The following is a 14778-nucleotide window of genomic DNA, read 5'->3' on the forward strand; positions in this document are numbered from 1 at the left end:
AGGCAGATAATCGGAATTGGATCGAATCGTGAGGCAGGTAGAGGTGCACACCACTAGTGCTTATGAGACCCAAAATGGGAACCTAGAGGATGAGAACACGAGGGGAGACGCAGACGTGACACATGACAGTGGCAGCTGTGGCAGCCATGGCAGGTGCCACTGTAAGCCATGGCAGGGTCCGTGGCAGCAGTGGCAGGTGCCGTGGGAGCAGTGGCAGGGTCTGTGGCAGCAGTGGCAGGTGCCACTAAAAGTCGTGGCAGCTGTGGCAGGTCCTGTGGCAGTTGTGGCAGGTGCCACTAAAAGCCGTGGCACTACCCGGAAGTGTCGGCGGCTGCCACCGGAAGTGCCACTTGCACTGCCGCTGCCACAAATCGCTCCTGCTGTCTCTCTTATCACCCCAACAGAGCAAGAAATACTATTATATGTTCCTGAACTAGCTTAACTTCTGAAAAAATTTTAAAAGTTTAAACATGCTTTTTAAAAATTCCCCATGAAATGTTCTTGATGGTGAAGTAGAGTTTATTTTGTAGACACTTTCAAAAGAAGAAATCTTTGTGATCTACAAGGCCTCAAAACTGATGAACAGTTGGCAAAACAGCTTTTGGACAGGTAAATACTAAGTAAGCGATTGTATTTTAGAGAACTGTAACTGACTATTTTTTAATAAAATAAAAACATTTGAGTTTTGATGTGTTGGATGGTGCTAGCTAGAATGCTAACATAGCACCAAAGTTATGTCAGTCTGTAAAATAAAAGATAACTGTGGAAGAGGAGAGTTGAACGAAAGGGGACTTTCTAGTTTGGGTATTTGAGCCAGGAGTTAGTGTAGGGTTTAACCTTACGCCATATCATACTATTGGGTTAGCGGTTTGCATTGCCGTTGTTGCTTTATTTCCATTTTTAGACGTTCCGCAGTTAAAACGCTACAGATTTGATTAAACGAGTGATAAGCATGTCCTGTAGAGTTTTATAAAGACAGCTATTAGAATCGTTTGTTTGAGAAACGCATCATATACATCAGCTGTTTGTTAGTACCTCAATGCTATATCGGCCTTCTGTTAGCTTTTAGTTCTGGCTTGTGTCTGAGGTTTTTGCTGTTTAAACACTACAGATTTGATTAAAATGACTAGTCAGCAGCTCCTGCAGAGTTTAATGAAGACTTAGGAAGGCTGCTCAAGTATCGCCACCACAGAGATTAGCCAGTCATAGTTTATTATAAACAAAGTGTGTATCTGCTTAAAAAATAAAAAGTAAAACTGTCACGGCGTGTGGGCGAGGTGAGCGGAGGTGATGTGAGGATCCACATGTGGGGAGGAAGACAGGCAGACAGGTAAAAACTCTTAATCTTGGTTTATTAGAACACACGCTGGACAATGAAACAATGGACCGACACAAGACACAGAACAGAAGGGGCTTAAATACACAAGGGCAAGGAGCTAAGGTGATTGGGAAACGAGAGGCAGGTGGGAGCAATTAACGAGACACAAGGCTGAACCAAAATGGGGAGACAGGACAGGGTGTGACAGTAAAGCCCCCCCCCCCCCCCAAAAAAAATGGGCGGATCCCAGACGCCCACAGGAACAAGGAGCAGGGCGGGAGGAGGGGGACCCGGAGGGAAGGCCAAGAGGAACCGAGGGACCAACGGAGTCCGGGGGCCTGCGCCTGGGGCAGAGGAGGAGGCGACGGGCCCTTGGAGGCCTGCATCTGCGGCAGAGGAGGAGGCAACGGGCCCTTGGAGGCCTGCGTCTGCGGCAGAGGAGGAGGCAACGGGCCCTTTGAGGCCTGCGCCTGCGGCAGAGGAGGAGGCGACGGGTTCTTGGGGGCCTGCGCCTGCGGCAGAGAAGGCACAAACGATGGGCTCTTGGGGGCCTGCGTCTGCGGTAGAGGAGGCGGCGGCGGCGGCGACGGGCTCTTGGGGGCCTGCGTTTACGGTAGAGGGGCTCTGCAGGCTGGGCCGGTGGCAAAGTCTCTGCAGGCTGGGCTGGGGACACAGTCTCTGCAGGCTGGGCCGGGGACAAAGTCTCTGCAGGCTGGGCCGGGGACACAGTCTCTGCAGGCTGGACTGGGGATGAAGTCTGCAGGCTGGACCGGGGACAAAGTCTCTGCAGGCTGGACCGGGGACAAGGTCTCTTGGACGGGCTGGATCAGAGCCTCGTGGAAGGGCTGGACCAGATACGGTGCAACCTCCAGAACCACCACAGGAACCGGAGACGGCGTCAACCACGGCACTTGAGACGGCGGAGACGTCGGACCAGAAGGGATGTCGGCATCTGGAGTGGAACGAGCATCGACCTCTGGAGTGGAACGAGCGTCAACTTCAGATGAGGCGTCGACTTCAGATGAGGCGTCGACTTCAGATGAGGCTTCGACTTCAGATGAGGCTTCGACTTCAGATGAGGCATCGACTTCAGATGAGGCGTCGACCCTTGGACAGGAAGAGGCGTCGACCCTTAGACAGGACGAGGCGTCAACCCTTGGACAGGAAGAGGCGTCGACCCTTGGACTGGAAGAGGCGTCGACCCTTGGACAGGAAGAGGCGTCGACCCTTGGACAGGAAGAGGCGTCGACCCTTGGACTGGAAGAGGCGTCGACCCTTGGACTGGAAGAGGCGTCGACCTCAGAACACGAGGAGGCGTCGACCTCAGAACACGAGGAGGCGTCGACCTCAGAACACGAGGAGGCATCGACCTCAGAACACGAGGAGGAGTCGACTTCAGAACACGAGGAGGAGTCGACTTCAGAACACGAGGAGGAGTCGACTTCAGAACACGAGAAGGAGTCGACTTCAGAACACGAAGAGGCGTCGACTTCAGAACATTAAGAGGCGTCGACTTCAGAACTGGAAGAGGCGTCGACGTCAGAACTGGAAGAGACGTCGACCACAGGACAGGACAGGGCGTCAACCACCATCGACTTCTGGTTCGGGGGCGTCGGCTTCTGGTCCGGGAGCGTCGACTTCTGGTCCTTCGACTTCTGGACCGTCGACCTCTTGACCGCTGGCCTCTGGACCGGAACCGGAACCGTCTGCTTCTGGTCCGGGGGCGTCTGCTTCTGGTCCTTCGACTTCTGGACCGTCGACCTCTGGACCGGAACCGTCTGCTTCTGGTCCGGGGGTGTCGGATTCTGGTCCGGGGGAGTCGGCTTCTGGTCCGGGGGTGTCGACTTCTGGTCCGGGGGTGTCGACTTCTGGCCCTTCAACTTCTGGACCGTCGACTTCTGGACCGCCGACTTTTGGACCGGCGACTTTTGGACCGGAACCAAAACCGTCTGATTCTGGGCCGGTCCCGTCTGCTTCTGGGCCGGTACCATCTGCTTCTGGGCCCGAACCGTCTGCTTCTGGGCCCGAACTGTCTGCTTCTGGGCCCGAACCGTCTGCTTCTGGGCCCGACCCGTCTGCTTCTGGGCCGGATCCGTTGACGTCTGGAGTGGAGGCGGAGCAGCTGCGGGAGGGGCTGCCTGGACAGGCTGCATGTGATCTGGCGGTGCTTGGAACGGAGAGAGCAGGGAGGACAAACCGTCCAGCTGAAGCTCCCGAAGGCTGAGAGCCCGATGGAGCTGGGCCAGCCCAGAGACTGGTGAACTCCGCTGGGTGAGGTGAGGAGGATAGGGTGTCCAGGCGGGATTCCTGGGAGTTGATGAGCTGGCGGAACCGGCCAAGCTCCGCCGGGAGACTGACAAGCTCGGTCAGCTGGGCTGCGGCCAACGCTCCTCCCCCTGTAGATGACGGAGGCGCTGATTCGGCAGGAGACGGGACTGCTGGTCTGGCCGGGGGCATGTCCAAACTGCTGCGCCGGGCAGGGGCAGCGGCGAGCTCACAGCTCCGTCCGGCCAAAACATAGACCCAACACCGACACAGTACTCACATAGCAGTTTAGCCAACTTTCAATCTGACCTGTCATGGATCCAGCAGTGAAGTATCTCACGCTTCTTGAATTTATGGAGCTGGAAAAGGAACAGGAGTCACCGTTCTGGGGAACGCATCTGGCAATCAGGCCACTGCCACGCAGAGGTTCCACCCTACCGTCCAGGCCTGCTGCGGCCGTCTTGCGCATGCGGGCTCCTGACAATGCAACAGTGGCGGCCCCGGAGACCCTCTACTAATTCATGGCCTTCACAGATCCAAGGTTTAGCAGTCACGCCACTCAAGCCTCAAGTTCCTCCCTTCATGCTGTAACGTGAGGAAATATGGGTTTTCTGTCACAATGGTGGTGCTGGACGCAGCGAGGTCAAAGCTGGGTCATTGAGAACTTTCACCCACAGATTAAGACCTGAACGCCAGCGAGTCTGGGAGGAAACCATAACATCTGCCACCTGCGGTACCAGAAGAAGGAGTTCTCATGGACAAGTAGTCATAACAAATCAAAACTTAAAGTTTAAACTTCTTTTTCTTGATTTTAATGTTAAAGTAACCATTATCATTTTGCTCATTATAAATGTGTTTAATCAAATGAATGGTTCTTATGCTTTGGGGTAATTATAATGGTTTAATGAATCCATTCTTAAATAATGTTGAGAATGTTTGTTACTGACCTTCACACACACTCAAGCACAAACATTCACACACACCCACACACACCTGCTCACAGTAAACTCCAGACACATTTGATGACGCACGTTTGCTTTGAGAAGAGAAAGGTTTTTGGTAAGTTTCAGTCTTATGTTTATCAGTTCGTGCTTGACTACGAAAGAGAGAGGACGTGTAGACAATCACCAGGGGAACAGAGCCCATGGGCTCAATCCCCCCCCCCCCTCTCACGCTGTTTCTGCCAAGCCAGGCAGAATAGCTGAATCGCAACTTCTAACGCAGACTCATTACCGAGTCTTTTGATTTCTGAGTGAATTAACTTAAGAAAGCGCGTCGACAAAACGCTTTACCATCAACGTGTACCGAGGGCAACTCTGGACCGGTTCCGTTCGACACCTACGTCTCCTGTCAGCCGCCGGTGTCATCTGGATGAATCACAACATCCTCCACGGCCCGGATCCGAAAGAGGGTCCACAAGAATTCGGAGAGACAGAACACGGTGTTTAGCGTTTGGATGCATCTTTTCCAACTAAACCTAAGTTTATTCAAACCATCACTTCTCACTCAGACACCTGTTTCTTCCTGAAGCAAAATCAGATGCACACACGCATCCATCTCACCTCATATCACTCTCACAACTCACAACATTCTCAATCTTCATAAATTCACCAGAAGGTCTATTTGAGCAAGAACAGCATATAAACTGTTAAAAGATTGTCCCACAAAGTTGCCAATGTGATTGTTATTTCCTGTTCGTCAATTTTCAAAATCATTAGTTTAATTTGAAGAATTAAAACTTTTAATCCTTCAAACTGGTTTCCTCATTGAACTGAAACACAGACACTCAGATATTATCGGCAGTTTATCGATGAAAACAACCTTTGAGTCTTCTTTTGGTTATTGATTTATTAAAAATTAAAATTCCGAATTAATACGTAGCATGGTTCCTCTTTCATAAAAGAGCATAAAACCACTACGCTACAATGCCAAGTCCAGCGGTGGTCCCAGGAGTCGCGCCGCATCCACATCCTGCGGTGGTCCCAGGAGTCGCACCGTGTCCACGTCCTGCGGTGGTCCCAGGAGTCGCACCGCGTTCACGTCCAGCAGTGGCCCAGGAGTCGCACTGCATCCACGCTCAGCGGGGTTCCCACTTTTGCCTTTCCAAGAGGCTCCGCCTGTCCACGTCCAGCGGTGGTCCCATGGGTTGCACCGCATCCATGTCCCGCGGTGGTTCCAGGGGACGCATCGCATCCATGTCCAGTGGTGGTCCCAGAGGCCGCACCACATCCACGTCCAGCAGAGATTCCACCTTCGTCTTTCCAAGAGACAGAATGGACCGACCACACCTCAAACCAGCAGAAACCTGGACTCCACCAAAAACACTTCACTACAGGTACTGTGGAGACCCAGAGACTTGCCGTACCTACATCGAAGCCTGCGTTCGTTACATGGACCTGGCTTCCTCGGAGCATGACAAAGTCTCCTTCATGTCTAATTTGGGTGGTAGCGCCCTGGTGTGGGCCATGGACTATCTTGCTGTATGTCCATCCAGATAGGTGTCCTTCTGGGAGTTTGCCAGGCGTCTGCAGGAGACCTTTGGCCTTGCTTCATCTCCTGTTCATGCCTCCGACCCCACACCCCTGGGACACCAAGTCACCTCCGTGACACGCCCATGAGTCACGGGTGAGCACAGGTGAACGCCAAGCTCTGACAAATTTGTCAAATATTGTGGTGCTGGATTGAGATAAATGTTTTTCAGTAGGTGAAATCAACATATGTGGCAGTTGGCAGTATTATGCCCCCCAGGAAGGTGAAGCAGCAATCCAAACAAAACGAAAACGACGACGAGCTTCAGTACGTGGGACAAGGAGACATGGCAGGTGCGCATGGTGACAGAAAAGAAATATCAGAGTTGATACGCTCTGTCATAAAGGAAGAGATCAGCGTTGTGGTTAATAAACTGAACGCGATTATGGATGATATTTCTACTTGTGTGAGAAGACTGGGTGATGTGGAGGAGACTTTACCTAAACTGGACAGTCGGATGTCAAAGTTGGAGTCGGACAATGCAAGGCTGAACAAATCCAACGCCGAGCTGAGAGAGAGGACGGAGCGGCTTGAAATGCAGAGCCGCAAAAACAACCTTCGTGTGTTCGGATTATCTGGTGACATTGGAAAAACCGACCTGACTACTTATATGGACAAGCTGTTTAAAGATTTGTTTAGAGGAAAACTTCTGCGGGAGCCAGAAGTGGAGATGGCGCACTGGATTGGACCTAGGAGAGACGCAGGAAGAGCGATGATGGTGCGGCTGCGGAGGCTTACAACAAAGGAGGAGATTATAAAGATAGCCAGAGAAGAACGTGTTTTCCAACTGCATGGTATGAAGCTGAAGATTTTTCCAGATCTGACCAGTGAAATGGCGAAAAAACGAGCTGGCTTCTGGGAAATAAGGAGTAAGCTGAAGAAGGCTCAGGTGAGACATGGCCTAATTCATCCCGCTACCCTGATTCTGACTTTTAAAAATGAGACAAAAAGGTTCAATGAACCGAGTGAGGCTGAAGCCTACTACAAGACTGTGATTGAACCAGGGAAGAAGGATGGAGATTGAACCAGGGAAGAAGGATGGAGAATAATATGGACCAATTAAAAACGGTTTAATGAGTGTGAAGATGGACTGTGAGATTACTGTTTAGGTTATGTGAGGATTATGTTTAATTTTTATATAAGCATTAAATAACATCGCAAGATGGAAATGATAGCCCGCACAATAAGAGTTATATAATTTGGTTATTTATGTGTCTAGAGCTGGTGTGTAAAAATGTTTTATTTCATTACAGTGTTTGAGTTTGAGATGAATGACAGTATGAATGTGTTTGGTAAAATTATAAAAATGTTACAGGAAGCTCAGTATGATTTTTGCAGGCAGGAATTTATTCTAGATTTTGGATGACAGATCATGTTTGGTTGCGGGAAAAGGGGTTTAAAATAGCTCATTTGAATGTGTGCAGTTTGAGAAATAAGGTGGCGGATGTTCAAGAAATTTTGCTAAATTATAATTTACACGTGTTAGCAATATCAGAAACACATTTAGATGACACAATTAATAATGAAGTAGTAGAGGTTAGGGGCTATAATATTTATAGACTATATAGGAACTTGTATGGTGGAGGTGTGGCCTGTTATGTTCAAAATCACATACCAGTTAGAGTAAGAACAGATTTCATGGTAACTGAAGTTGAGACACTATGGTTAGAATTGCAGATTCCTCATTTAAAAGCTGTCATTATTGGATGTTGTTACAGACCACCAAATGCTCCTATATACCACTTGGATCAGATAGGAGGTATGTTGGATAAGGCATGTGATCTGAGAAAAGAAATTTTTTTCCTAGGTGACTTTAATATTGACTGGAAATCAGGAAATTGTCCATTGAGGAATAAATTGTTTTCATTTACCAACATTTGTAATTTATCACAACTCGTGCAGGCTGATACTAGAATTCAAATGAAAAGTAATGGCAAACTTTCTACAACTTTGATTGACTTAATTTTTACCAATATGACAAATTTATGTTCTAAAGCCGTTTCGATTCCAGTGGGCTGTAGCGACCATAATTTAATTGCGGTAACAAGGAAAACAAAGATGCCTAAAAAAGGCCAATTATTTGTGTGCAGACGGATGTTTAAAAACTTCAGTGAAGATGACTTCATAGAAGATGTGAGGAAAATAAGTTGGACACAGGTTTTAAGTGAAGATGATCCAGGCCAAGCAGTAGCAGTTTTCAATGAATTGTTCACAAAGGTGTTAGACAGACATGTTCCTGTGAGAAGGGTATCTGCTCCATGGTTGGATGAAGAATTAAAAGAATATATGAGGCAGAGGGATAAACTTAAAAATGAAGCAGTAAAAACTAATAGTCCAGATAAATGGAAAGAGTATCGTAGATCACGAAACTTTGTAACTAAATTAAATAATCATAAAAAACGGTTGTATTATCAAAAAAGACTAACTGATGCAAAATCGGATAGTGCAAGATTATGGGGTACATTGAATGAAATAATGGGTAGGCATAATAGGTCAGCTCCAACTTTTTTGGATGTAGGGGGAACTTATCTCACTAAACCAACAGAAATTGCTAATTATTTAAACCAGTTTTTAACTAATAAAATTAAGTTGTTACGAGATTCTATGGAAAATAGTCAAACCAAAAATATTTCCTATCAACTAATTAAACAAAAAATAATGTTAAATAAAAACTGCCAATTTCTATTTGATAAAGTGACTGAAGACAAGGTTAAGGAGATAATATTAAAAAGTAAAAATAAACCATCTGGCATAGATAATATTGATATAAAATGGTTAAAGTTAGTAGTAGATTTTATTTCATGTCCTATTGTTCATATAATAAATGGAAGTTTTAAAGAAGGTATTTTCCCATCTCAATGGAAAACAGCAAAAATAATACCTTTAATTAAGAACAATAGAGAACCACTGTCTGGTCAAAACAGTCGACCAATAAGTTTGCTACCAGCGTTAAGTAAAATCATGGAAAAAATTGCATATGATCAAATTCAAGATTATTTTGAGGTAAATGAATTGAACACAAAATATCAACATGCTTACAAAACAAATCACTCAACCACTACTGCACTTATTCAAATAACTGATTATTGCTTAGAGAATATCGATAATAATAAGCTACTTGGTTCTATATTTCTTGATTTAAGTGCGGCTTTTGATGTTTTATATCATGATATTTTATTACAAAAACTTAAACACTATGGATTTCATACATCTGCTCTTAACTGGACTAAAAGTTATCTTACTGACAGAGAATATCAATTTTATTTCAATGGCAGTTTTTCTGAAAAGGGTCTGATGGAATGTGGTGTTCCACAGGGAAGTTGTTTGGGACCACTTTTGTTTTCTATTTTTTTGAATGATTTTCCGTGGGTGCTGCAACATGCGACTACAGCAGTATATGCAGATGATATTACTGTTTTAGCTTCAGCACATACGGAGAGTGCATTGAATGAAATATTAAATGAAGAGTTAAGAACAGTCGAGCAGTGGATAACTGCTAACAAATTAGTGATTAATGCAGGAAAAACTAAATGCATGGTAGTTGGCTCCAAACATACTTTACAGACGATGCCAAAGTTACATTTAACCCTGAGTAACAACATAATAGAACAACTAGAAGAAGTAAAATTACTAGGAGTTATAGTTGATTGTAAATTATCATGGACAAGCCAGATTAATTATGTTTTACGCAAAATGGGGAGAGGTATGGGCATAATAAAATTTTGTTGCAAATTTATACCACAATATTTACTTAAATGCCTTGTTCAATCATTAGTGCTTTCTTGTGTAGATCAAGCATCTGTTATTTGGTCCAGTACAAGTGAAAATAATTTGCATAAGCTACAAGTTGCACAAAATAAAGCTGCTCGTATTGTTTTAGGCTGCCCTTACAGAACAAATGTGGGAACGATGCATGAAAAACTTGCTTGGCTTGATGTGAAGAGTAGATTAAAGTATTTCGTGGTAACAACTGTGAGGAAAATAATAATTACAAAAACACCAAAAATTATACATAGCAAATTAATGTTTTTTTCAGATAATCATACTTATAATACACGACAGATAAATGAGATGAAATGTATTTTACCACGCAGTAGAACAAATCAAATTCAACGATCTTTTCACTATAAAGCTATGCTTGCATGGAATGCATTACCTAGATTTTTAATTTTTGAAAGTAATAACATTTCTTTTCATAAGAAACTGAAAATTTTTTTGTTTACACACCTAATTGTATAGTGACTATGAACTCTGCAACGAAGGATTGAAAATCTGTGTTTGAGGTCGAGTACTGGATATCGATGAACTATGATACGAAACAATGGACATGATGTCACCATTCTGTTAAATTTTATTTTCAATCTTTATTGGTGTGATTAACTCCTTTCCCGATATTAGTTTATATATGTAATTTTGTTCTAGATATGTGATTTCATCTTGAGCTACTGGTATTATGGGAATTAGGGATGTGTGTGCGTGAATGTGTGTGTGTGTTTGTGTGTAAAGGGTATTATCTCATGTAAACAACTGTATGAAAATGTATGAGACCCCAGGAAGACTAGCATCTGCACTTAGGCAGAAGCTAATGAGGATCTCAATAAAACGAAACGAAACGAAACCTCTTCCAGACTCCGACTCTGTCGGCCCCGAGTCATCATTACCCTCCTGCTACCATCAGATCCGGTTTCCTCTCCTCTTCCCCTGTTCCTGTTGACGCTGACTCAACCTCCACATGACGACGATGCCGTAACTGTTGCCAACGACCTCAGTCCAAGCTCCACCCGCCCGCTCTACACCCAGGTCCCGCGGTGGTCCCAGAGGACGCTCCACATCCAGTTCCGGTGGGGGTCCCAGAGGACACTCTGGATCCCGTTCTGGTGGTGGTCCCAGAGGACACTCCGCATCCCGTTCCGTTGGTGGTCCCAGAGAATGCTCCACATCCCGTTCCGGTGGTGGTCCCAAAGGATGCTCCGCATCCTGTCACAGTCTGCCCTGCTCACTATTCATTTCACTTAATACACTGCAGTTGTCCCAGTTCTGTGTTAACAGGTGGGCGTGTCGGAGAGCCAGCTGTTCCTGATCTCCCTGATCAGAGGGCCAGGGGTACTCATTCTACCAGAGGCGAGATAAGAGGATGGAGAAACTGCTCAAAGCTTCAAGTTGTAGCGTCCAGCAATGGTCAGTTTAGGTACAGCCTGACCATCCACCATCTATTCAACACCTGGTCAGAGAGGAGACACAACATTGCATGTGTTCCCGTTAAACAAGTCTGCCCTCACACAAGCTGGGATTCAGACTCCACAAGTCTAAATCATAACATTAGCTTCCTTTCCTCAAGGTCTCAGCTGCAGAAGACAGAAGATCCAGCTCAAATCAGTGCTAATGTCAATAATGATTTTAATAAATCAATATGAACTCCTTCTATGACTTATAATCTAGATAATCATTAAATAAACATTTGCTTACTATAATGGTGATAATTATAGTATTATGAAATGAAATGATTCATTAATTGTGCTCATTGAGTGGATGTTGTCAATCCACTAGACTGCAATGTGTTCCCCATGTTTTGACGACAAGGTCCACACACCTGCACATCCACCATGACAAGTACGACTAAGTTAAAGTCCCATACACATAGCTAAAACCTTTTACCCAGATCAGGACTTCCATATTAAAGAAGGCGTGTTTCTGAGAGTTGCTTCGTAACATCTTCCTTTCTGTCAGCCTCTGACTGGCTGTGAAAACCATAACAAATAAACTTTAAAACTAAAGCCAGACAGAGATTCTTCAGTACTGGAGAGTTCCGAAAAATAGCTCAGATTGGCCACCTGTTGCAAGACTAAAACGTTTTGTGCACCTGCAAAGCTGATGAAAAACACTTCCTGCAGAACAAAGCTGAACTGTTCACTCCTTACGAGTTATCTCTGAGACGCAAGCTGATTCCATCCTGTGATGCCCGGTGACATCTCTTGAGACTGGAGAAAGTCGGTGCTTACGGTCAATCTACTGGTGCCCTGGGGTCTTCTCCGGATCCGGACGAGGGTCATCCAAAGGGTGAGAGTAGAACACAGAGAGACTGCGTCTGAATGTGCTTTGATAACAACCAACCTCATAGTTTATTGCAAACCAAATTCTTTTTCATCTGGAGACGTCGTTCTCTGAGATTACAGAAGTTCTGACCAACACCTCATTTACACATTAGCCTACATCACCTTTAGACCCATCCATTCACGGTAAATGCTTAGTTCACTTGTCGTGTTTTTCTTGTAATAAAATCATTTTTATTACAAACCTGACTCTTTCATGAATCAAAACGAAGTGTGTATAACTGCTTAATAAAGCAAATAATCTTAGATTCTTCTGATTAAGCCCTATAATTTTCTGATATTTACAATAAAGATCAAGCAAGGTAATATTGTATATGTATTCAGAATATCAAATAAATGATACACATTTGCCACCGCTACAAAGTCAAGCTGGAATTTTTATCTGATCTAGTTCATTGAGAAATCTTGTGGCGTTGTGGTGAACTGGAAGATAAAGGTGTTTTGAATATGCTCATGGAATCGTGGCAGCCTTCTGTATTTTAAAAGCTAGAATTTAGTCAATAGCTTAGCTACGAGAAAAGGATGTGGCGATATGCGCGCACTCAGACTCTGTCCAGTCAGACGGAATACCTGCATCAGACACGGGACGTATCTGGACAATTCACACCGTGAAAATGGAATGTGTCAGCCAGAATTAAAACACCGATCAGATCTGTTAAGATTAGCTCAGTTAATGTAAGCGTCCAAGTGTCCCTGGTCACAACCAGAGGTGGAAAGAGTACTAAAATGTTGTACTTAAGTACAAGTATAATTACTTTCATGAAATTTTACTCAATTACAAGTAAAATTACCTGCCTCAAAATGTACTCAAGTAAAAGTAAAAAGTAGCTTATTTCAAATGTAGTCAGAGTAAAAGTTACATAGTTACTTTTTTGACTGCGCAAGGACGGGCTCTTCTGAATAGTTAAAAAAAGACAATGGGGTATAAATGTCAAAGTGGCCATTTTTTTTTAAATGAAGAAATATGCATATTGAAGTACAAAGGCAGTTACACTGCAAACTAGTAACATAAATTAGGTTATAGTCACAAGCCCATGACTTTTCCCTGAACGACCCCCCCCCCGCCAGATCCTGATAGGCCTACCCAGTCTCTCAGCCTCTCCAGTAGCAGGTGATGGTCAACAGTGTCAAAGGCTGCAGTCAGGTCCAGCAGGACCAGAACAGAACAGTCCCCTGCATCACTGTGAGTCAGAAGGTCATTAGAGACCCTAAGAAGAGCTGTTTCAGTAGAATGAGCTCTACGAAAACCTGACTGGAAGCTATCATAGATGTTATGTTCATCAAGAGCAGCTGTGAGTTGTTTAGCCACAACCTTTTCCAAGATCTTGGAGATGAACGGAAGTTTAGAGATGGGTCTGAAACTGCTATGGAGAGAGGGGTCGAGACTCGTTTTTTTAAGAAGCGGGTGGATTACAGCATTCTTAAAGTAAGCAGGGACCTGACCAGAAACCAGAGAAGCATTAATTATAGAGAGCACGCTGGGACCGATGGACTGAAAAGCACTTTTAAACAAAGATGAGGGTAAGATGTGATGACTGTTGCTTGACTTAGTCCGCCCCAGCCTCTGCCATCTGGTCAAGATGTCTTCTCATATTGATCAAACCTGTTGAATGACAAATACATAACACATATTTAATATATCTGGCAATTAAGTTTTGATAGAAGATGCAAGAAGAATTGTTTTTCGTAATACATGCCTTACAAATACTATAATTTGTGTCGACAGACTCGTATAATTGAACTTTAAGTGTGTTGACAGGACTGAAATGAATAAGAAACAGATTAAAAACGTCGTCGTCGTCTTCCTCCGCTTATCCGGGTCCGGGTCGCGGGGGCAGCATCCCAACTAGGGAGCTCCAGGCCGTCCTCTCCCCGGCCTTGTCCACCAGCTCCTCCGGCAGGACCCCAAGGCGTTCCCGGACCAGATTGGAGATGTAACCTCTCCAACGTGTCCTGGGTCGACCCGGGGGCCTTCTGCCGGCAGGACATGCCCGAAATACCTCCCCGGGGAGGCGTCCAGGAGGCATCCTGACCAGATGCCCAAACCACCTCAACTGGCTCCTTTCGATCCGGAGGAGCAGCGGTTCTACTCCGAGTCCCTCCCGAATGTCCGAGCTCCTCACCCTATCTCTAAGGCTGAGCCCGGCCACCCTACGGAGGAAACTCATTTCGGCCGCTTGTATCCGCGATCTCGTTCTTTCGGTCATTACCCAAAGCTCATGACCATAGGTGAGGATTGGGACGTAGATCGACCGGTAAATCGAGAGCCTGGCTTTCTGGCTCAGCTCCCTCTTCCCCACGACAGATCGGCTCAGCGTCCGCATCACTGCAGACGCCGAACCAATCCGCCTGTCGATCTCCCGATCCCTCCTACCCTCACTCGTGAACAAGACCCCGAGATACTTAAACTCCTCCACTTGAGGTAGGACCTCTCCCCCGACCCGGAGGTGGCAAGCCACCCTTTTCCGGTCGAGAACCATGGTCTCAGATTTGGAGGTGCTGATCCTCATCCCAGCTGCTTCACATTCGGCCGCGAACCTACCCAGCAAGAGCTGA

General features: G+C 45.6%; 1 protein-coding gene across 1 annotated transcript; it reads right to left on the reverse strand.

The window, feature by feature from the left end:
- Positions 1-2809: 2809 nt before the first annotated feature.
- LOC139062147 (brain acid soluble protein 1-like) lies at positions 2810-14371 on the reverse strand. Its single transcript, XM_070542646.1, has 2 exons — positions 12031-14371; positions 2810-11333 (listed from the first exon to the last, which is right to left on the reverse strand). The coding sequence occupies exon 2, from the start codon at positions 3773-3775 to the stop codon at positions 2900-2902; it is 876 nt and encodes a 291-aa protein (XP_070398747.1). The 5' UTR covers positions 3776-11333; positions 12031-14371; the 3' UTR covers positions 2810-2899.
- Between the last annotated feature and the right edge of the window lie 407 nt (positions 14372-14778).

Source organism: Nothobranchius furzeri, chromosome 12 (assembly GCF_043380555.1).
Source record: "Nothobranchius furzeri strain GRZ-AD chromosome 12, NfurGRZ-RIMD1, whole genome shotgun sequence".
Taxonomy (NCBI): domain Eukaryota; kingdom Metazoa; phylum Chordata; class Actinopteri; order Cyprinodontiformes; family Nothobranchiidae; genus Nothobranchius; species Nothobranchius furzeri.

Excerpts from the sequence above, each read along its gene's own strand:
- LOC139062147 (XM_070542646.1), bottom strand. The coding sequence starts at position 3,775 with ATGCCCCCGGCCAGACCAGCAGTCCCGTCTCCTGCCGAATCAGCGCCT.